Here is a 25,871-nt window from a genome sequence, read left to right as displayed (position 1 = left end):
GTTACAGTGGATATACCATAAATGGTATTACTCGAGAGAGACAGAGAGCCAGTGTTGAGTTAACTTAGTTTTGAAACTGGGAAAACTTGACGCAAGCAAACTAGGTTAGATTGCACCAAGTGGACACTGATAATGAAGTTATGGGGTATTCAGGGGTAATAGATAGGGCCTTTGCAACTAACTGAAAACAAATACAAGACACTAATAGGTAGTATGTATATACATACATACATACATATTTACAGATTGATAAGCAAGCTGAAATGGTAACCTGTAATGGCTCGAATAACCGACATTTGATGGGGAAAAAGGTTATCAAGTGGTAATCTCGTAAGGGCAAACGCAGTGTAGGACAAGCCCCTACCAGATGGTGTGACGATCTGAAATGCATTCCAGGGAGTCAGTAAATTAACAGACTTTAATATTACATTTCCAAGAAGGAATAGAATTGAATTATTGCAAGCACTTATCCATATGTAGGTGTATATGTTTGCATGGCTGTGTTTCGGTTTGAAGGGTGGGATATGGCGTGAATTATAAAGCGGGAACAGCAACGCATGGGGGGGGGGTATCATGGGCGAAACAGTATACTCTGTTATGTCCATGGTACTGCTCATGTCTATAGGCGACGGTTACCACTTTCCATCAGGTGGGCCGTCAGCTTGTTTGCCATTCTAAGTTGTATAAAAAAATCTATAGGGGCGGTCTATGTTCAGCAGTGAACAGATAATGGCTGTGATGACGATGATGATGATCTATTCGGATAAATAAAATAATCTTCTAAATACATTAATAACTGAAAGAGTTATGAGGTGACAAATATAAAAAAAAATTCCTTCATTCAAGATTCCGGCGAAATGAGAACCCGCTGTTTCGAAATCGGTCAAAAATGTTATTAATAATTTCAAAATTTAATATTCATAATTAAAATTCTAGGCACTGTGTTGGATACAAAGTTTCTAATTAGGTAAATGGCGTCCATTATATTATTCTGAATTCTGCGATGTTTTAGCAATACCTATATAACAAAAGGTTTCCATTGTTTTATATAAGTTAATTTGCTTAAAGTACCCAAGTTATTAACAAACAAGCCAGCTTATTTTCGCGAAGCCCCGAATGGCTTCAAAACTTCAGCATCTGTTGACATCACAAATAAATGATTATTTAATTTTAATTAATGAGTGTAGCAACTTTGTACGTTCGGACTTTATTACGTTTACGGACTTTGTAGCGTAATTGATGGGCAAGGTTTTTTATTTTATAATATATACTTTATTGCACTAGTTATTAAAGTCGCTGGCGGAAGACCTAAAAAAATAAACTATTTTATAAATATAACTAAATTTAATTCTAAAATTAATTATTACAATAACATGTGTCTTCAGATCGATGTGTGATCCGTAAGTGAAGTCATATCGAATCAAACATAAAGGAAATGGGTATTTTTGCTGTGGGAATTGAAATGCTGACTCGACGCAGGTGTCTTTCTCGGTAGCGCATCTTCTTGCGTCATGCTAGGTGGTCCGATCCGATCGCCGTTGAGGGTGTGTCGTAATACTTGATAGGTATCTACTATAACACACTTGTATATATTACATTGTAAACAAAGAATGCATTTATAAATATATTTACACAAACATACATATACACATATATACACATACATATATATACACTTATAAACATATATAAATATACATACACATATACATAATACGTGTAAATTACATTGCATTTATAAATATTGTGAGCAAGGGTGGACTTATCTCTGACAGAGATCTCTTCCAGTCAACCCAATGCAGTTAGAAAGCATGTTGTTAGCGGGCAGCTGAAATGCTACAACTATTAATATTTAGAGTACATAAACGAATTTATAGTTAAATGAAATATTGAAATACATAATAAAATATTACATAAATACATATACTATAAATAAATATAATACCTACTTACTTATACAATAGAAGTTAAAATAAATGAATATACTACCTACAATAGAAATTTAGTTGAATGATTTTAAGATTTGACAGTTCAATTATAAAAATGAAAAATTAAGATTACGACTCAAAGGAAAGAAAATGTAACTTCAACCTTTTAATTTCTTTACACATTTAGTATTTTTATGATCTCTATGAGTATTTTTATCTATCTATTCCATTTAAGAGCTGCGCTCTTGTCGGTGGAGCTCTTGCCACTGACTACGATTTTCAGCGAGTCTCTTCACCTCTTGATACGACACGACACCAACTCCTTCCTTGATCTGCCTGATGTAACTATGACTCGGTCTCGCTCTTCCCCTCCTACTTTCTATCTTGCCTTCTATTATAATGTTCATAAGTTCGTCGTGTCGTATCAAGTGTCCTAACACTTTTTCCCTTCTGTCCTCCATAGTTTTTATAATAATAATTATAGTAAATTTATTTCTTTATACAAAGGTAGTTACATTACAGGGTTACATAACAGGAGATACCATCTCCTGTTAAGCAAAGATTGCTTGTGTCAGGAGAAACCGCTCTTTCATAACAATAATTAAATTTCATAATAATTACAATTTACTTTTTTTTTTTAATCAGCATTAATGATTTTCTTTGTTATACTTTTATACAATAATACTAAAAAATGTACATATCATAAAAAAGAAAAGTGTCTATTTATGATAATAAATGTGTTCGTGCATATGTGGTTGTGCTTGTGTTTATTTTTTTTTATAGTTTTTTATAATTTGTCTCTTTTCTTTAACCTTAATTTTTACTACATACTAGCAATCTTCCCTAGATTCGATCCATTTTTTTTATTATTATTATTTCAGCCCTTAACTGTCAACTGCTAAATATAAGCCTACCTCATAATGGGAGTTTCACCAACCAACTAGCAAAAGGCCCCAATAGTGGGCCTGACTTGTGTTCAGCAGTGGACAGATGACGGTTGACTGGTATCCTATGTAAAAGGTTAGAATATAACCTATCGATATAGCAAAGTTCATTGAAATCCGTACAAAAGTTTTTGTGTGAAAGAGTAACAAACACCAATCTATCATTGCAAATTTTCAACAGACTAGAAACAAGTTTTTATTTAAATAAACTTAAAGTTAGGCATTTTTGAATAATTTTGTTTTTGTTTATTTTATCGTCAGTAATAAAATAATAGAATTTTAACTGGGAACGGTCAAGAACCTTGGATATCGATTTTTTAAAAACTACCGACATTAAAAAATAGAGGTAGTTTTCAATTAATGAAATTAAAGAGGTGGTATTTTTAAGTCTTTTTTTACGTTTATCATAACTCCGTCAGTTGTGAATCGATTTGTAATATTCTTTTCTTATCTGAAAGGCTATATTTTCAGATTAGCCTTGTAGAAGCTTTTTTTAAATTAGTTTCAAAATTTAGTTCTGAAATGAAAATTTATTTATTTTATTAAACACTAATTGTTTTTTGCTATTATTAAAGTTAACTTCTTTTTTGGAACACAATTTTAATAAATGAATAAAAAATTAACATGAAAATTCAAAGATTTCGCGTGAGATTCGATTTTGGGACTCGCGGACCGCCTCAACCGTTATCCAACGAAGCTGTCAGCTTCATAAACAATAAGTGGCTATCCACTCTTACCAAATAATATTAAAGTAATATGCACTTCAGTTTCCTAAATCCGTTTTTAATGAGTACAAATTATTATTCCAAGAGTCACCCTCTTTATATCCCTATTTTTGGGGTAATTAGCCAAAGCGTTGCGGGTCAACCACAATTTGACCCAAGGTAAAATATAATTGCGTAATAAATCACACCGAATAACTTTGGATATTATGAGTGAAGTACTGGAAAGGTGATTTTGTACAAAATAAACTTTATGTTGGATAAAAAGAAAGGGTGAAGGACAAACCTGGTCCACGTAGTCCCCGCGAGTAGGTCTTTTGTACGCGTTCTCGTTCTATCTTCAAATTATCCAATACTTTTGTTGATTCGCTTAAGGTGTCACTATGTGTTGCGCGGAGATCGCGGCTGATTGAATAATTCGCAACTGGCGGAGATTTTTTCGTGATCTTAGCGGAACTTGATCAGTTCGACGCGCAGTTAGATTACAGACCGATTTTGTCCATCTACCCCCCAATGTGATCCCAGATTTGACAGGGAACATGGATAGGTATAAAGGGTAGAAGGATAGTGCGTTCGGAAATGTTTAATGCATATACAAATGATGAGCGATTTACCACTTTAGTAACCTTGGGTTTTTTTTTATTAATGGATGATAATGGAATGGTAACCCCACCCGTGCTATCGGTATACACCGGCGGGGCACCAGTGAAAGATGATAGGTGAAGATGAAGTATGTCAGTTAGCCCATCGTGACGAATTCAATAAGAATTGTTCACGATGGTTTCCAGGGGGAACCACATGGAGGTCGACTTGATAAAGCATATTGCTAGCAATGGGGTTGTCAAACTCCATTGCTATAATCCCTTTCCCCCCAGTAACCTTGGGTTGGTTCCTACAATATACAATTTGGGTGTATTTAAAAAAAATATACATACATGTTTTATTTATTTAAACTTTAATTGTGATCCCGGCATAGAATCCCTTCCTTTCCAGCGGGTGATGTAAAAGGCGATTAAACGATGATTAGCTACGTCCCTCTTAAAACATCACCAAAGCCTAACTGTAGTAGCCAGTATTTTGGAGGAAAATATACATATATATTTTATTTATTTATTTCGACTTTATTTGTGGTCCCGGCATAGAATAGGCCACCTTTTCGTTTCCCGCGGGTGACGTAAGAGGCGACTAAAGGATAATCAGCTACGTCCCTCTTAAAACGTTCCCAAAGCCTAACTACGGTTGCCAACTCGACTACTAGGGGGGAAAGGGATTGTTAGCTATGGAGTTTGACAGCCCCATTGTCAGCAATATGCCCTATTAGGTCGACCTCCACGTGGTTCCCCCTGGAAACTATCATGGTTAATTCGTGATAAATTCATCATGATGGGCTAACTGACCTGTTTTCATTCTCATCTATCACCCTTCACTGGTGCTCTGCCAGCGTATCCCCTTAGCGCAGGAGGAGCTACAAGGGCGGGGGGGGGGGGGGGGGAAGTGTTTGTTAGTAATGGGGATTAATAGCTCCATTGCTAGCAATATTATTATTTCAGGCCGCCCTCCACGTGGTTCCCCCTGGAAACTATCGAAAGCAATTCTTGTTGAATTCGTCACGATGAATTAATTGACCTACTTCGTCCTCGCCTATCATCCTTCACTGGTGCCCCGCCAGTGTATATCGATAGCACAGGCATTACTTAACCATTATCACCCATTAAAAAAAAAGAACCCGCCTGCCAAGCGAGTCAATTAGTAGTTCAGCAGTGGATGGTTACGTCTGTGCCCCTTTGGGGTAGACAGAAACAATGGAACGTCAAATGCTTTGATTTTGTTTTATGCAACTTTGAATGGCAAATAAGTTGACGGCCCATCTGATGAAGTGTACTTGCAGTAACAGTCACCTATAGATATAGACAGTACCTTATAACACAAATAAAAATTTAGTGTTAGATATTTAGGAAGCTGGCCGTGTGGTCCCAGCATAGAATATCCCGTGGATGTCGTAAAAGGCGACTAAGGGAAAGTGAGGGATGGGTAGCAGCGTTCCTCTTAAAACATCTTTAAAGCAACTGCAGTTGCCAATTCACCTGTCAAGCGTGGTAACTTCTGGCAAAACCCTCCAAGGGGGAGGATTATGTTCAGCATTGGACTGGAGTTAAAGTCTGATGTGATGATGATGATGATTTAGGAAGTACCTCACTAAACACGACCATCAATGTATGTGTTCGTAATTGAATTCGCTTTTTTTTTGGAGAATAAAATATCTTTTATCATCGTACCGCTCATCATCGACTGGGAATCTATACTTATACGCTTGAGCCTAAATGGTCGCGTACAGTACGGTTTCAGGGACATTTTCTCCCACGCTCAGGCTGTACGACCACCTCCCTGTCCTCTGTCCCATTCGTGTTTCTACCATGAAGCAGTTGTGTTTCGCATAGCTGTGTTTCGGTTTGAAGGGTGGGTTATGGCGTGAATTTACAGGGTACAGAGGAATAACATCTGAGTCCTCAGGAAAGGCAACGCATGGGGGGTATCGTGGGCGAAACAGTATACTCTGTTATGTCCATGGTACTGCTCATGTTTATAGGCGACGGTTACCACTTTCCATCAGGTGGGCCGTCAGCTGGTTTGCCATTCTAAGTTGTATAAAAAAAAGGTTTTCCCTAGATGCTACAGTATGGGGTTCTTCAAAAAGGGTATGTTAAGGTTTCTTCAGGTCGGCAACATGCACGTGACACCCCTAGTGTTCAGGCGTCCGTAGGCTACAGTGACCGTTTACCATTAGACAGGTTATACGTTTGTTTGCTACTTTTGTGGTATAAAAAAAATCTTTGTTAAATTTCACAATTGGATTACAATTTTATGTTTAGTATTGTTTTTATAAAGAGGGTTTATGTAACAATTTTTCCCTAAGCACGTGGGTTTATACATGTTGCAGTCAAAACTCTTAACCAGTCAAAAATACTATTGACTAGTAAAATCAGTTAAAAGTACTTTTGTCCAATGGAGTTAAAAGTACTTTCGACTGAGTAATTCCGTCAAAAAAGTGATTTTAAATGGTTGTATCAGTTAAAAGTCCTAAGTAAATTAGGTTTATTTTTTTTATTTTTTTTTTCTTTTGCTTCTGCCGCTATGTTTTAATGCGACAACCTACATATCTTTGTCATATTGTCTATCTTATACATTTACTGAGTTTTTTTTTTTAATTTTATTTTAAATTTTTTTTTAAATTTTTTTTCCGAGTTCAATAAAGTAAATTAGGTTAGGTTAGGTTAGTATGTTTTTTTTTGTATCAATTGTAATACCATTTTTTTCGTAATAAACGATTTCACATTTAATAAATATCTTTTTTTTTTATCTAACGAGTGCTTTTGACTAATGCTTTGTTGCAGTTAAAACTACTTTTGACGAAGAGCGTTAGTCGAAAGTAATTTTAACCGCAAATGTGGAGTCAAATGTGCCTTTGCATAATGGTAGAAATTTCCATCATAGCATTGAATGCCCAAAAATTATATAAAAGAACAAGTTCACTTTAAGTTGATCGTGTCTGGATACATTTTTAATGTCTGTTGCAGGAAAAAAAAACATAGCTGTCAAATTTATTTTTTTAACCATTTTTCCTTCAATTTTGAACACGGATTATATCACCTTAATTTATTTCACCAATAAAAAAAAATTATGCAAAGAAGAAATAACCAATAATTTTCAGTCAAAAGTACTTTTGACTGAACAGATATGACTGCAACATACACATGAAAATGTCAGAGCGTTTTGTTCTTACTGTGGCCCCGCCTCGGGGTGTACAATTTCCCTCGAAAATTACAGAATACGATAATTAGCTATATTATTACCAAACGTATAATCATGCCATGTTTATATGTAGAATTGGCATGGAAATTCGAAAATTAAATTACATTATCCATTCGACGTAACCGTTCGTACCTATTTACGGTAGACAGATATTATAATTACATTTTCTCAAACATGCTTGCAAATGTGAGCATTATTTTGACAATCTTCTTCGAGATAAATCAAAATTGCCGTACTGGCCAGATACATGCGGGCAGCGGCCGGCAAAAGTTGTATGAAAATCCATATCTGTCGTGTTTTGCGGCCAGATAAATTACTATGTAAACTCATATCTGTCCTGTAATTTAAAAATGGAATGACCTTTTACGTCGAAACATGGCTACCAAGGAAGTAACTAATAAAAGGTTTTATTTAAACTTCGATCTGGCTTGCAAATAGAAAGCTGTTTATTGAAAAAAAAAACAAAGAAAAATTATTATTGTTCGTTATTCGTCATTGAACTTAAAAAAGTAAAATTGTGTTTTTGATTTCCGCGCATTGTTTGAGAAAAGTACTATACAAACCTTGGCCACAACTAGGCATTGATGGACTCACGTATATGTGCCTCGGCTACGCCTCGGCCCACATTTGCATGTTCGTCCATCAATGCCTCAGTTACTGGCCGCTGCAGTAATGTACTATTGTAATTCCTACATTATCTACGTAAAGATAATACAATACGCCCATTAATATTTTCTTAGAATATATTTAAATGTATAAGCCCTTATAAGGCTTATATTATAAATGAGAAAGTTCATAAAGACGTTTCAATCTTTGTAATTCAGTTACACTTAAATAGATCAAGGAATTTGAATTAAATATAGTACACGGATGGACCATGTTCTAATAAGTTGGTAGTACTGTACATAAAGGAAGAAATTAATTGAATTACTAATTAGATAAATGAGAAAGTTCGTAATGATGTCTATAATTTTGTTAATGTAATCCATCATGTTAAAATGGCTAAACGAATATTAATTAAATAATTATAGTGTATTAGTTTCTACACGCGACTTCGTTCGCTTGACCATATATTATGTTGACTGGCATAAAAATATAATCTAGGATTCAAGTAGTATTTGTACTGTCATAGTACTAAGAGTTAAAAACCAAACTCAGTATTATTCTTCCGCAAAAAAAAAAAACTTCAATCGTGAACGCACACAGACAAACAAATATACAAACTCATATACATACACACAACACGCGCGCGCGCGCGGGCGCGCACATACACACACACACACACACACACACACACACACACACACATACATGCACATGCACGCATACACATGCACGCACACACACACACGAACGCATGCACGCACGCACACGCGCGCATTCATACTCACAAGATTTCAGTGTTTGTGTGTATACAAATTAAGAGTTATTGGCAACTAAACATCAAAATTGATTTTGGCTCGCGATCTCCAGTTTTGATATTTAAATTTGGTAGTACCCAATTACTTATAAATACGTAATAATTACATATAAACAGTAAATGAAGGTTTTATTACTTAGACAAATTTCTTCCAGTCTTTTATACCACTTGAAATTACTTATTTGCCATTTACCACATATCCTATATTTAGCCAATATTGATCAGATATCGAAAATAGATATCTGACAGATATTAACGATATCGAAATAGAAACTCAATATATAAATATTGGATGGGTATCCATATTAGCAACACCTACTGTGAACATCAACAACATAGTGGACATTACAGAATACGTTGTGCCATGGTACACTATATGCGTTGCCTTTTTTAAGACGCAAGATTATATATGTCCATAATTTCAGCAAATTAAAACTTATCACTTGGTACTATGATTGAAAATACTACGGCAGATACGAAATGTCGCTAGAGAATAATATAACGCTTAACTCGATGTCTCACTCAGCAATAAATTGTGGTATATCGCATAATTTGATCATTTCAGTGCATGCATTTTCATCAGATATTTTATGGCAATGAAAACGTAATTTTATTCATACCACTTCGACTCGCCACAATGTTGACACACTAAAATTGTCATTCGCGACAATTTCCTGTACAATTTATCAAAAGTAGGAAATTTTCAATTCTTCTAAATTATTTTGCTGTTTTTATTTGCACACATATTTTGCGAATAAAAATTTACACTTGCAATTAAGCGTTATGTGCGTGCGTGCTCATGCGGGTGTGTGCGTGCGTGTGGGTGTTTGTGCATGTTGCGTGTATGCGCACGCGCGTGTTTTTGTGTGTGCGCGTGTGTATGTGTATGTGTGTATAGATAAGAGTACACATGCGAGACTTTCGTAATAAAGATTGTTATTATATTTCTTATTAAGTATATATAAAGTCCTTATTTATTTAATACATTAAATTTACATGCCTACAATTTTAAGGTAATTAAACAGATGCCAAAAAGTTCTGTCACATTGTCTCTATTATGTTAAAAGTTTGTCTAAAGCAAATAAATATTTTATTTTATTTATAATATTGCTAGCAGCTAGAGATCTTATTACTAATAATTTTATTGCTAATTATCAAAAGAATTCATAGGTAAAACTATACATGTACCATCTCTTCCTTTAATGAGATAGGCGGGTCAAATGTGCGTGGCTCCATATAAAAACAAACGATACGACTGTAGTTACTTTCTTGTGTAATGACAACCTGTTACCTTACGAGTGGATTAGTGGTGTGCCGAATAAAACTAACTCGAGTACTGACTCGAATAATTACCAGGTACCCAGGTTTGTCGACCTCTATGTGGTCCTTTGGGGTTTTGCCAGTAGCACACTTGACGATAGTGTAAGCGGGATTACCATAACATTATCATTATTAAAAAAAAAGATTCTTAGGTACTCGAATACTTAATTTACAAGATTCGGATATATGTTATTCGGTACAAAGGAATAACACCTGAGTCCTCAGAAATGGCAACGCATGGGGGGTATCATGGGCGAAACAGTATACTCTCTTATGTCCATGGTACTGCTCATGTCTATAGGTGACGGTTACCACTTTCCATCAGATGGGCCGTCAGCTTGTGTGCTATTCTAAGTTGGAGAAAAAAAAAGTTTTGGTATACATATGGTATATGAGAAGAAGGATATAGACTACTTCTTATCCTGAATGGTGAACATATCTCTGTTACGCGTACAAAGTCACTGATAAAAGCTAGTTTACTTAAAAGTTTATTGAAAAGTAACTATCAGAAATTAATTAAAAAATTAATTGAGTCTGATCAAGAACTCGAGTGCTCATTTGAGTCCTCGAATCAGGATTCGATTGTTTTTTTAATGAGTATCAAAGTACTCGAATATGAAAAAGGCTGATTCGGCACATCACTATAGTGGAGAGTGATATCGTAACAATGAATGTACGAAAAGGGCTTATAGAACGAGTCCATATACGGCAAAGTATTTGGTATAGAAAGGTACAGTAGCACAGTTTTCCTTAAGTAAGGGGTTATCCATATTACAACAAGTGGATAAGGATTAAGCGCAGATTGAATTCGTAATTAAATTGATTCGATGAATATTTTCTGTTTTATTTTTTTTTCTTTAATATTCATATCATTTATTAATATGAAACCTTGATTATATTACTACGAATGTTTAAATAATTTGCTAAATTTATATTGTCTAGTTATGCATCAAATAACATGTGAAATTTTTTAACAATGTTTGGACGTTTATTTATTACCTATACTTAAATATACATAAAAGATCATACAATCATAATATAATCCTGTTCAGTTCCACAATTTTTATCTATAGGGGACAAAATTCCCCGTTGTATCAGCTAAAAGTTGTTACCGATACGTATTGGCACTTTGCAATGCAATAAAAGAATTCATATAGAAACGTGTGCTCTATTTTGATGGATCTATAAATACAAGGAAAACACTTCTACGTCTGTAAAGCTTTACATGAGGAAAGTTACGTACGTTTAAAATATGTTTTCTTTCTTCTTTTAGTATTTTTTTCTTAATACAATGTTCTTTATACTGCTTTTCATCCACAAAATAAAAGACCACTAAGGGTTTTTTTTATTGGATGAAAATTGAATGGTGACCTGCGCTAACGAAATACGCTAGCGGGGCACCAGTGAAAGGTGAACGATGAAGATTAAAACAGGCCAGTTAGCACATCATGATGAATTCCTCAGGAATTAACCATGATAGTTTCCAGGAAGTACTGCGAGGAGGATAACCTGGTTGGGTATATTGCTAGCAATGGGATTCTTAGTCTCCATTACTAACAATCGCTTTTCCTCTACCACTAAGGGTTATGGGTGCGTTAATAACTTGATCATTACTCACATTCGATTACTAATATTCAGTTATTATTTGTAACATTGTAGATTGAAACTACCAATCATTGACCAGTTTGTGAATTGGTCATACTTTAAGCCAATCAATATTGCAGACTCGACGTCACATGTCTCTGTTGACAGCCTTTCGATGTGAGGGCTTTTCGATGTAGCTTCTCTTCGATTTCAAATCATGTAATACGTATTGTAAATAAGAAAATAGTGAAATTCAAGTTGTGTGAACTAGTTCTCGAGTGTAAATTTTAAAGTGCTGAGAAAGCATCAAGACGAAACACGTGTTCCCCGCTCTCCCACGGGAGCATCCGACTTTCCGGCTTCATGTAAGTGTTCACAGAATATTTTCTTCATACAATCTTTGTATGTGTAATATTCTACACAAATTGGATCCCCAAATGTAATCAACGACCAGGGAATAAAGTAATTATATTGGTGCATTAACACCAAATAGGCCAGACTGATAATAAGGAAATATATTAGAAGAATATAGCATACTATATCCTTTTTGTATGGGCAGTGACAAGGGACCACAAGTGGAGAGACGTTAATGGGTTGTTAAGTTAATGCGTTCGCGGTACTCGTCTGTTCTCCGCTCGTCGTATTATGGACAGTCCTTAATAAAAGACGGATATGACTGGAAAAATATTACGCGCACAAATGATTAGTGAATACCTCTCAACTGCTTAGGGGGGATTATTTATGGAACTGTTATTATATTTGTTAGTTTAGATCAGCCTTTCCCAAAGTGGGCAATAACGCCCCCTTGTGGGCGCTGGAGGCCTAAAGGGGGGCGGTAAGAGACCCGGAAAAAAAATATATATAAATTGTCAAAATATGGAAAGGTGAAGAGACTAAATCTACATAAATATTTTTTTTGAACACTTATAATTCTATCCCTGATGTACTTAATAATTCCCGGTAGAAACGCAGTGAATCCGGTTTGTGAAGTCACAACCGTGTTATTCCCAATGTTTTTCCTAGTGCAGTTTCTTCAACGTTTGTTTCATAACTAAATTATCTACAAATGTCCCACCCACCCATAAAGATACTAAATTTACATAAATATTTTTTCCAAATACTTACAATTTCATCTCCGATGTTTCTAATAACGCACGGTAGTAACGCTGTGGATCCGGTTTGTGAAGGCACAACCGTATTTTTCCCAATGCTTTTTCTAGTGCAGTTTCTTCAGCGTTTGTTACATATATAAGTTATATACAAATGGGTAGGTAAAGAGACTAAATCTACATAAATATTTCTTCTAAATACTTACAATTCCATCCCCGATGTTTCTAATAACGCACGGTAGTAACGCTGTGGATCCGGTTTGTGAAGGCACAACCGTATTTTTCCCAATGCTTTTTCTAGTGCAGTTTCTTCAGCGTTTGTTACATATATAAGTTATATACAAATGGGTAGGTAAAGAGACTAAATCTACATAAATATTTCTTCTAAATACTTACAATTCCATCCCCGATGTTTCTAATAACGCACGGTAGTAACGCTGTGGATCCGGTTTGTGAAGGCACAACCGTATTTTTCCCAATGCTTTTTCTAGTGCAGTTTCTTCAGCGTTTGTTACATATATAAGTTATATACAAATGGGTAGGTAAAGAGACTAAATCTACATAAATATTTCTTCTAAATACTTACAATTCCATCCCCGATGTTTCTAATAACGCACGGTAGTAACGCTGTGGATCCGGTTTGTGAAGGCACAACCGTATTTTTCCCAATGATTTTTCTAGTGCAGTTTCTTCAGCGTTTGTTACATATATAAGTTATATACAAATGGGTAGGTAAAGAGACTAAATCTACATAAATATTTCTTCTAAATACTTACAATTCCATCCCCGATGTTTCTAATAACGCACGGTAGTAACGCTGTGGATCCGGTTTGTGAAGGCACAACCGTATTTTTCCCAATGATTTTTCTAGTGCAGTTTCTTCAGCGTTTGTTACATATATAAGTTATATACAAATGGGTAGGTAAAGAGACTAAATCTACATAAATATTTCTTCTAAATACTTACAATTCCATCCCCGATGTTTCTAATAACGCAAGGTAGTAACGCTGTGGATCCGGTTTGTGAAGTCACAACCGTATTTTTCCCAATGATTTTTCTAGTGCAGTTTCTTCAGCGTTTGTTACATATATAAGTTATATACAAATGGGTAGGTAAAGAGACTAAATCTACATAAATATTTCTTCTAAATACTTACAATTCCATCCCCGATGTTTCTAATAACGCAAGGTAGTAACGCTGTGGATCCGGTTTGTGAAGGCACAACCGTATTTTTCCCAATGATTTTTCTAGTGCAGTTTCTTCAGCGTTTGTTACATATATAAGTTATATACAAATGGGTAGGTAAAGAGACTAAATCTACATAAATATTTCTTCTAAATACTTACAATTCCATCCCCGATGTTTCTAATAACGCAAGGTAGTAACGCTGTGGATCCGGTTTGTGAAGTCACAACCGTATTTTTCCCAATGATTTTTCTAGTGCAGTTTCTTCAGCGTTTGTTACATATATAAGTTATATACAAATGGGTAGGTAAAGAGACTAAATCTACATAAATATTTCTTCTAAATACTTACAATTCCATCCCCGATGTTTCTAATAACGCAAGGTAGTAACGCTGTGGATCCGGTTTGTGAAGTCACAACCGTATTGTTCTCGGTGCCGAAGTGTTTCTCCGGCGTGTTGTTGTATAAATCCTCCAGAGGTGGGAAGGTGACAGTCAGCTCATTCTGTTCAGGCTTGACCGTGGGAGTTGATGACGACGTGGGTGGTGGTGATGGACCTAGAAAAAAGAAATTAATTTTTTGTTTTAAAAGTTGCAACCAAAAGCAAAAAAAAATTTGGTCATGATCTGTCTAATCTAACTAATCTAGATGTCGTGAAAAAATAACATATACACCCTCAAAAAAAATTCAACCGCATCCGTTTTGGTGCAGTAGTTTATGAGTAATGTCGAAATAAACACGAAATATGTCTACAGGGTTAACTTAATAACTGATTACGCTACGCTAAATATATTGTTTCGGTATATATAATATAAACGAGACTAAATGGCGGTGCATAGATTTAACAAAATAATTTGTAAATTAAAGAAATATTTTAATTCTATTATTTTTTTTTATTTTTAATTTTTCAAATATGTATATATTTCACACAGAGCTTTAAAAGAAATTATTCATGTTATGATGTAGTAAAAAAATTTATCACCATACCTTTCATCATATCATCATCATATCAGCCTTTAACTGTCCACTGCTGAACATAAGCCTCTTGGGGGAGTTTGCCAGTAGTTGCCACGCTTGGCACCATTCCTTTATCCCCTAAATATGACAGAGGCTAAAGGAACACAACATAGCACACCAGTGCGAGAAAAAGAAAACTTAATAAAATTGAGTTTATATTACCACGTTGACTTAAAGGTGGAGTGTAGATCAGTCGCTAAGCCAGCATGGTATTATGGGCGTCACAGTATATTATGTGATGTTCATGCATATACGAAAATTGTCTCTTTCCATCAGTTACCTTGTCTGTTTGTTTGCCATGCTAAGTTACTTAATAAAATATAAAATTTAAATGTAACACATTTCTAAGGTTGCCTGGAAGAGATCGCTTTTAGCGATATGGTCACCCATTGTTTTCTCATTGTGATTATTTATTGTAATTGTTTATATTTATAATAAGTTTACTATTGTAATCTTTTGGAGGAAACAATAAAGAGTATCTATCTATCTATGTATTTCTTTATTTAACATGGTAGTGAATTTCTCTAGATTTCAATTAGCTATCCCTTTCTTTCCCGTGGGTATCGTAAAAGACGACTAAGAGAATTTAATCGTCGAGGGACGGGTAGTAACGTCCCTCTTTAAATATTACTAAAGAAACTGCGGTTGCCAACCCGCCTGCCAAACATGGAAATTACTGGCAACATTTATGAGTTAACAGCTGATATGACAAATAGACAGATACTCTTTATTGTTTCCTCCAAAAGATTACAATAGTAAACTTATTATAAATATAAACAATTACAAGAAATAATCACAATGAGAAAACAATGGGCGACCTTATCGCTAAGAGCGATATCTTCCAGGCAACCTTTGGATGGAGAGGAGTAATTATAAACAGTTTGATCGGAGCCACGATGAAATTTTATTATTTCTTAATATAGAGATATGATTTGTTTTTATTCAACTTAGAATGGCAAATAAGCTGACGGCCCATCTGATGGAAAGTGGCAACCGTCGCCTCCTCCAAAATAAGCTCCCTGCTGAGGTTTTCTCTAGAGACTACAGTATAGGTTTCTTCAAAAAGGGTATATTAAGGTTTCTTTGGGGTCGGCAACGCGCACGTGACACCCCCAGTGTTGCAGGCTTCTATAGGCTATAGTTTATTATTAGACGGGCTATATGCGCATTTGGCGCCTTCATAATATAAAAAAAATTAGATAATGTTTGACTACGGTCGACTTTATCGACGGTTACCACTTTCCATCAGGTGGGCCGTCAGCTTATTTGTTATTCTAAGTTGCACAAAAAAATAAAGGGCAAGTTTTGCTCCGATTGCAGCATTTTTTTTTGTAGAGCAAAATCTGTGTTAATCCTTCAATGCTGACCAAATTTATGGGAATTGAGAGAGTTTCTTTTAAGCTTACCACATTTTGTGCAAGAATTAATTAATTCCCCAACCTCTCCTATGGATGGGGTAAAATTAATTTTACCCGAAAATTAATATGATTTTACCAAATTTGCAGCTTGTTGTGTAATATCAGATACGTTTCATAACTTTATGTTTTAGCATCCATTTTATATGAATTATTTATATTATTTCATTTAATCCCGTAGCTTAAAAGATTCAGGATTATTTGAAGAAAGAGTGGTAATTGATTATTTTATATGTTCTTCTAATACAGTTAATTACATGTTATATTTTGTGTACACATTTATTTGTGTACATATATTTATTTACATATGTATATTTATTTATTTATTTTACATTTATTATGTGTATTTATTATTATTTATTCATTAGTACATGTATGTGTACATGGCGGACTTAATGCTTAAAGCATTCTCTCCCAGTCAACCACAGGGAAGTGTCAGAGTATGTATGTATGTTTATAATAGTTTAATTATGTTTATAATATATCAAGTATTACTTTATTATTCTTCTATTCAATTCTGTTTGCCCAATGGTTGACTGGTAGAGAACACCGTCCTGTATTAAGTCAGCCAAATGTACATAATTTTTGCATTATTTATTGAGATAAATAATTATATTAACTGTCAAATTACTAAATAATAAGGCATGGCGTATAAGTTACGAGTTCAAAATCTCATCCACTTTGAAATTTTTCAATTATATAATAATATACAATAATTCGTGGAATATGAAATCATTTTAATAATATATATATATATATATATATATATATATATATATAATTAATGCCTGATAGCATTCTTCCATACCATACATACCAGTCAACCGTTACGATAAACAGAGAGAATAAATGGCGGTGCATAGATTTAACAAAATAATTTGTAAATTATATAAATATTTTAGTTCTATTATTTTTTTTTAACTGATATTTTTTCAGTATATGTGTATGCGTGTGCGTGCGTGCGTCTCTCTCTCTCTCTCTCTCTCTCTCTCTCTCTGTGTGTGTGTGTGTGTGTGTGTGTAAACAATCTTTACGCTGACTTTTTTTTTTACAACACAGATAGTAAATAGCATGCGGCTCACCTGATGGTAAGTGACTACCGCCGCCCATGGTCACCCACAACACCTACGGCATTGCAGGTGTGCTGCCGGCCTTTTAAAAAGGAATATGCTCTTTTTTTTATGTTGTCGTATCGGTTCAAATACTTTATTGATTCCAAATTTGGTTGTGCACCAAGTAAAAAACGCACGGTGGAGGACCGCCACTCGTCAGATGGTTGGGATGAAATTTTAGTTTATGGCGAAGTGATGGTGAAAATCTGCAGCAGTATCATTAACAATTCTTCAGAGCACTTTTAAATTCGGTAAACTGCACAGAGATGCAACATCTCTACACAGTATATATATGGGTCGAGCCGGACAGTAAGACGCCGATCGTTATATATATATATATATATATATATATATATATATATATATTCATACAATCTCTTCCGCTGTACTAAATAGTTAGTATAGTTAATCTTTTGTATCATCTACTTTTAGAGACTTTTAGACCCCAAAAGGTAACAAATAAACAAACTTACTTACACATTTATATTATAAGGATTACTTTAAGATTATTACAAAACCCTACCATTTGCTTTTTGGCAAAGAAATATCCCAGATTGCGGAGAACTATAAAGTAAGCAGTACCTTGCTTTATTTTTCATCGTTCTGTAAAGTCGTCTAGACCCCTAGGGATCCATAACATTGTCGAGGTCGAGGGAAAAATAATATAAATGGGGGTCTTCGTAAGTGAACCCCACTTAGGCAAGTTATCATCAACGTTTAGATGTTTTGTAAATATTTTACTACTTAAATGTGTAACGGGAGACTTTGTACAAAAGTCGATTGCTTGGGTAACTCTGTGCCATTCGTGTTTCTACCGTGAAGCAGTTGTTTAAATGGCTGTGTTTCGGTTTGTAGGATTAGATATAGCGTGAATTTACTAAGTACAGAGGAATAACACCTGAGTCCTCAGGAATGGCAACGCATGGGGAGGTATCATGGGCGAAACAGTATACTGTGTTATGTCCATGGTACTGCTCATGTCTATAGGCGACGGTTACCACAGTACAGTAAGAAAGCATTTCGTTAGCGGTCAGCTGAAGTGCTACAACTATTAATACATAAACAAATATATAGTTAAATAAAATATTAAAATATATAATAAAATATTACATAAATACATACACTATAAATACATATAATACCTACCTACTTATATAATAAATGTTAAAATAAATGAATATACTACTTACATTAGAAATTAGATTTAGTGTTTGTTTAATTTCAATTAATTACTAAATTTACTAAATAATCAACAAAAACTACAAGTCTCGATTCCAGCGACATCTAGTATTTCGTGTGTAATTCTGTTTAGCGACCACTTTAATTTGTTGTGCTACATTTATATACAACAAACAAATTCTCAAAATACAAATTCTAGATTGTATATTATTAAAGAAGGAAAACTAATATTTCCCCTCCAAGTCCGCCATTTGCTGTGACATCCAACGAATCCAATTTCACTCTGTTTAACATAAATTAAATGTTGCCATTAAATTTCCGTGGAAGTGGTACAAGTGCAATTTCTACACTGGCAACATAAACGACGTTATACATATTGATGCAGTAATAATATAAAATAAAGATCAAGGAATTAAAATTTTATCTCAAATGACTATATAATATTGTAGAGATTTTGTACTGTATTTTATTATAGAAAAATTAAAAAAAAAGATTGATGTTTTATTGAAGTGTTTTGAAATGGCATCCAGAAATAGTTTTTTATGGGAAAGAGGGGGAAAAAATACATTTTTCAGAATATTTTTTCTTCTTTTTTTCCTTTTCTTTTTTTGCCTTCCACGGAACACAAGGGTTTATTTGAATATTTATGCGTTTGAATGTTTTTAGTCATTCTCGAGTTTTGCACTTGGCAACACATTCGCTTTCGATTTTTATTTATAGACTGGCTATTCGATCCGACTTCGTAAGAGTAGACAGAATTACTGAAAATAAATATATATAATAAAAAAAGTTTCAACCAGTTTAGCTAATCGGTTATTTTATAGCATTTTATATTTGATTTTTTAGATAGATGTAACTTTTTTGTTTATGAATCGATTGAAATAAAGCAAACACTAAATGCTAAGTGGAATGCGATAAGACCTTTTATGTATATATTTCAATCTGTATGTTACTGTATTTCACTTGAATTATTCACTTGTCATTGTACATTTTTTATTATGGTGCATTAAAGAGTTAAATAAATAAATATGCATTAGTGAAAACCGCATTCGAAATAGGTTAAATTGTTTCTGAGATTAGCGTGCACAAACGTACAGACAAATAAACTTTTATTGTATTCAAAAAGCCTCTTATAATAACTTTTCTTATGCAGACAGCGACCAATTACGATTTTATTATATGTATTGACGATGATACCTATTTATTTCCACTTAACATTTCCAAAAACGGTAACAAAGCCCGATAAAATAATTATCTCCGAAATGTTTTCGACCATCCGAAATCCGGCGTTTCACACAGGAACGGTCCTTTTGATTAACAAATTGGAATGCTTAATTATCAATTAGTGGAATCCAAAGAGAAAAATCTTTAATTGAATTCAAAGCGTTAATTAGAAGACTGCCATGTTGTTCTGGTGTGGTTCAGAACATTGCGTTTTCGAGTTATATATATATATATATATATATATATATATATATATATATATATATATATATATATATATATATATATATATATATATATATATATATATATACTAGCTGACCCCGTAAACGTTGTTTTACCATTTATTGCGAAATATAAAAATCGCGATTAAAATACAGGGGTTGATCGTAATACGATGAAAATTTAAAGTTGTATGTATTTTTCAATGCTAAATCGTATTTAAATAAAAATAAAAAATCTGACGAGGGATGGGCAACAGCGTCCCCTTTAAAATCATCTCCAAAGCCTAACTGCAGTTGTCAATCTGCCTGTCAAACGTGGCAACTACTGGCAGAACTCCTCAAGAGAGAAGCTCATGTTTAGCAGTAGACAGTTAAAGGCTGATATTTATTTATTTACTTAATTTAAACAATTTTTGTTTATTTTTGTGATGACGTGATTAAGATAGTTCATTTCGTCGTACGATTTGTTATGTTTTGGATGTTTATTGTAATTCTAATAATATAAGCGTTTCAATAATACACTTACCATATGAAAAAAAAGATGCTTTTTTAATTATACAGCACTATCATACCTACTTGTACAACAATTAGTCCATCACCTTAAGGTTGTCTTGAAAAGATTGCTCTCAGCAATAAGACCGCCTTACTGTACTTATACAATTGTATCGTTGTGTTTGTAAATTGTCTTGCTTATTTCCTATATTGTATAATGCAAATAAAGTATATTCATTCATTCATTCATTCAAAAATAATCAACGTAAATCAAAATAAATAAATAACGTCATAATACCGTAACCTTTAGTTAATTTTAAACTTCCATGTTGTTGATACATATCACTGCATAGTATAAAACAAAGTCGCTGTCGCTGTCTGTCCGTCGCTATATATACTTAAATCTTTAAAACTACACAACGGAATTTGTAGCGATTTTTTTTTTAAATAGATAGAGTGATTCAAGAGGAACGTTTATATGTATAAAACATGTATTATACAGTAGAGGAACACTGATAATTTTAGAGGTTTTTAATGTAGTGTCGTAGTGTAATGGGAGGCCGGCGGCGCTGTTTAGTATCAGCATTTCTGACTTTATCATCAATCACGGTGCCCAACATGCTTTTTTCCATTGCGCTTTGTGTACTAGCTAATCTTTCTCTTTGCTGGTGTGTTAGAGCCAATGATTCACAAATGTTGAAAGAATATAGTAGAAGGAAAAATAGAAGGCAAAAGAGGAAGGGGAAGACCGAGAAATAACTACATGGGGCAGATAAAAGAAACACTAGGTGTCATGTCGTGTAGGGAGGTCAAAGATATGGCCTGGGATAGAACTGGTTGGAAGAAGATGCATGAATTAGTTGCACCGACAAGAGGAAACTCTTAAATGAGAAAAAAAAAAATAGAATGTGGTATGTGTAGTTGACTCCGACTCGTTAATTGAATCCATTCCTTGGGATACTGAATAAATTTTTCCAACTTGAGCCATATTGCAGCAGAGAATTGCTCCTAGCAGGATTGAGGTCGAACAATCTCTTTTATTTTGCGAAAAGAGGCGACACACCGCTCATTTGTTCTATAGAACGAATAACATTTTTACTTTATGTTTTAGTACATAATTCGAATTAAATCTATTAATTATTTATTTAATACTTTATTGTACACACTAATTATACACAAAAATATGCTAGAGGTAAATAAATGTACAAAGGCGAGCTTAACTCTAAAAGAGTTCTCTTCCAGCAACACCTATGCTGGAAAGGTATAAATATATAATCTATTAATCTAATCACCAGAGGGAGACATTGTACAAAAGTTGTTTGCTTGGGTACCTCTGTCCCATACGTATTTCTACCGTGAAGCAGTTGTGTTTGTATGGCTGTGTTTCGGTTTGAAGGGTGGGATATGGCGTGAATTTACAGGGTACAGAGGAATAATACTTGAGTCCTCAGGAATGGCAATGCATGGGGGGTATCATGGGCGAAAGAGTATATTCTGTTATGTTCATAATACTACTGCTCATGTCTATAGGTGACGGTTATCACTTTTCATCAGGTGGACCATCAGCTTGTTTGCCATTCTAAGTTGTATAAAAAAATCTTACTTATGTAATAAAATTGTAACTACATGACTATTACCCACATGTCTGTACGTGGGATATATTTAATAAATTTTATTATTATTATATTTAATAAATTTATTATTTTACTGAAAGCTGTAAAAAGCAAAGCATATTTTTTTTTAATTTTTGTTTGTGTTTATAATTTTTAAATTGTTACACAAAAAGTATTTAATTAAATTGAATGTGGTTTTTCAAAACAATATTTTTGAAGGTCGTATAAAAAATTTTCAGACTTCATCTAAACTTTCGAAAAAAAAATCATACATTTTGCTTCACAAAATAAATAAATATATATAAATGTTAAATATAAATATATTTAATATAATTTCAGAATATATGTATATTAGTTGAAAAAAATAAAATCCGATAACAAGCTTAACATATCCGAAAATAGATATCCGACTGATCCGGACGACATCGAAATGGGAAAAAACCTTTCCAGTAATATATAGATATCGCATCGGTATCCATATTACACATCCCTAAATACAATATATTACCGAAGTACCTCCACGTTTTATGTAAAAAATAACACGCCCAAGATAGATGTTCCATACATACGTATAGTGGGACGTCTGTCACCGGATTACATACGATAAGGGGCGCATATGCACTATACTTTACCATCATTTATCATGTCGTGATATATTACGAGAGATAGTGCTTGCATGATGTATGTTTATTTCACTAAATGTTGTTTGGGTTCCGAATAATCTTGGCCCTTAATCAACTTGCAACTATTACTGGGGCGCGTAATTATTTTGTTATTTCTGTTTATCTGTATACGACATGCCGTTTTTACTTTTCTGTTGCCTTGCTAATATAAAATAAATAAATAAATAAAATTAAAATAGTGTTTTAGTTCTTGCATCATAAATTACAATTTCTAGTTTAAAATAAAATTCATTTTATATTTAATCCTCACAATTTTTTTCCCTCCCTATTTTTTAGTCCCGGCATAAAATAGGCCACCTGATCCTTTCCCGTTGATATCGTAAGAGACGATTAAGGGAGGGCGAGGGATGAGCAGCAGCGTCCCTCTTAAAACGTCTCTAAAGCCTAACTGCGGTTACCAATCCGCCTACCAAGCGTGGCAACTACTGGCAAAACCTCCTAAGGGGGAGGCTGATATGATGCAACGTGCCAGCTACTCGACTTATTTTAAAAATTCTTTCACCTACAGAAAGCTACATTATTAACAAGTAAAACAGCTTGTACATAGAAGATACTAAAGAAAAAAAAAATAAGGAAACCGTTCATCGTCTTAACAAGAGCAATAGAAGCAAAAACAATAAATTTTAGAATTTTTATCTAACTGTTTGTCCGTTTATAACTTTGTTTTAGTATCTTAAATATTACTGCACAAAATGCGATGTGGCTTTTAAAGTTATATTCGTGATAACCAAACTTAAAATCTAGTTTATGTTTCATCTTTTTTTTTATACCACCGAGGTGGCAAACAAGCATACGGCCCACCTGAAGGTAAGCGGTTACCGACACTGAAGAAACCTTTGAATAAACACGACACTGAAATAACTTTTGAATAACTCCATGCTGTAGTCTCTTGGAAAAACCTCGGCAGGGAGCTCATCTCGATAAGAATCTAAAAGTTATTCATTTTACTGCTTTCTCTTCGTGAATCCATATGTACGAATTCTTGGGTAAAGCTTAATGTTGGCAACGTACTCGTGACACTCTAGTGTTGCAAGCATCCAGAGACTTTTTTTATACATGTTATTGTATGCTTGTTTGCTACCTTCGTGGTATAAAAAACAGCTAGTAAAAAATAAAAGAATAACAAACAATAGATATATTTGTTTAAATACAATAAAGCCTTCATGTTGATTGCTTCCAGTAAGACTCTTTTCAAGAGAACCTGTTTAATATCGTAGTATACAAAAAATTTAATTATTTTTATTATTTAGAAATACACCTTTATTACAGTACAATAAAACCTAAATTTCTAGGTTAATAGTTATCTAAGTCAGGAAGGCGATATTTCTTGTATTAGCTACTAGACGTGTGGCCGATAAAATTTCTCATCAGCCCCTTCTAACGACTTTTCTTCTCTGTTGGATTCCCTGCTAGATATCTCTAACGGATCTCCGTTTATGTCTCCGATATTTTCTACCTTACCTACCCTATATTACGGAACATATTTGAAAAATTTCATACTATTAAATATTTGTGCATTAAGTAGATTATATAAATTTACTGATAATTTAACAAACATAGGTAGTTGTATAACCGTTTGGCACACTGGTTCACCTTCCGATGGTCGCAGGTTCGATTCCCACACAATATAAATACATATATAGTATATATTTTTGTACTTGTCTGGATGTTTACAAATTTAAAATCACCGTGTGATCCCGGAATAGAATAGGCCACCTTTTTCTTTTCCATGGGTGTCGTAAGAGGCAACTTCATGGTCGAGGGATTGGCAGCAGCGTCCCTCTTAAAACACCACCAAAGCTTAACTGCGGTTATCAATCTGTCTGCCAAGTGCGATAATTATGTTACTGGCAAAACTTCCTTTATAGAGAAGGCTTTTTTTTTATACAACTTAGAATGGCAAACAAGCTGACGGCCTACCTGATGGAAAGTGGTAACCGTCGCCTATAGACATGAGCAGTACCATGAACATAACAGAGTATACTATTTCGCTCATGATACCCCCCCTGCGTTGCCATTCCTGAGGACTCAGATGTTATTCCTCTGTACCCTGTAAATTCACGCCATATCCCACCCTTCAAACCGAAACACAGCTATGCAAACACAACTGCTTCACAGTTGAAACACGAATGGGTACCCAAGGCTTATGATTGTTTATGAGATATGGTGACGATGATGATATTTACAATATTATTATTATTATATATACTTTATTGCACTAAAACATACAGTAACAACAATAAGTTAATAACAATGTTAGCAAAGGCGAACTTATCTCTAAAAGAGATTTCTTCCTTGCTGAGTTTAAGACTAGATAGCGGATGGTTTTGCCGTTGTCTTTATCTAGGCTAAGGTTATCGTTTACCATCCAAAAAACTGTTTGCCACATAAATGTGTCAAACAATGCCACTTTATGTGTAAAGAAAAATTGGCTACAAAACATTTTGCGTATTCCTGCTGAGGTCAGTCAAAGTCAACAATACTTTTGTACATTCGTATTTCGGGATGTATCTACTGTGAACTTGGATAGGCACAAAAAAACCGCAGAACCCGCCGCGTGTGCCTCACTTTGCTCTTTTGTGAAAAAAATGTACAGGTTTTTAAGCGGTTACGCGAAAATGTATACTCGTATATGACTGCGCAAACGGTCTAACGTGTGAGTACTAACGCCGCTTCGCTGCTTATTGAAGTGAGCTGTGAACTACAGAAGCAAATGATTGCATTAAATACTTGAATACATTTTCCAGATGCTTACTCATCAATACAATCTCTAACATATATCGGAATCTAATATATATCATGTATACCAGAGGGAGACTTTGTACAAAAGTCGTTTTTTTTTATACTACTTATTTTTAATTTAGACTTTAAGTATGAATTAAAAATAAGT

At 34.1% G+C, this 25,871-nt stretch overlaps 1 protein-coding gene across 1 annotated transcript in view; it reads right to left on the bottom strand.

The window, feature by feature from the left end:
• Positions 1-25,871, bottom strand: part of LOC113509471 (uncharacterized) — a 149,195-nt gene that overhangs the window by 33,435 nt on the left and 89,889 nt on the right. The window contains exon 3 of the mRNA XM_052893529.1: positions 14,374-14,579. Coding sequence (XP_052749489.1) covers positions 14,374-14,579 — 206 coding nt within the window. The remainder of the gene's footprint in view (positions 1-14,373; positions 14,580-25,871) is intronic.

Source organism: Galleria mellonella, unplaced genomic scaffold (genome assembly GCF_026898425.1).
Source record: "Galleria mellonella isolate WM207_F2 unplaced genomic scaffold, CSIRO_AGI_GalMel_v1 utg176, whole genome shotgun sequence".
In the NCBI taxonomy this organism is placed as follows: Eukaryota; Metazoa; Arthropoda; class Insecta; order Lepidoptera; family Pyralidae; genus Galleria; species Galleria mellonella.
The sequence above is the reverse complement of the archived record's forward strand: the minus strand, read 5'-3'. Positions and strand labels throughout refer to the sequence as shown.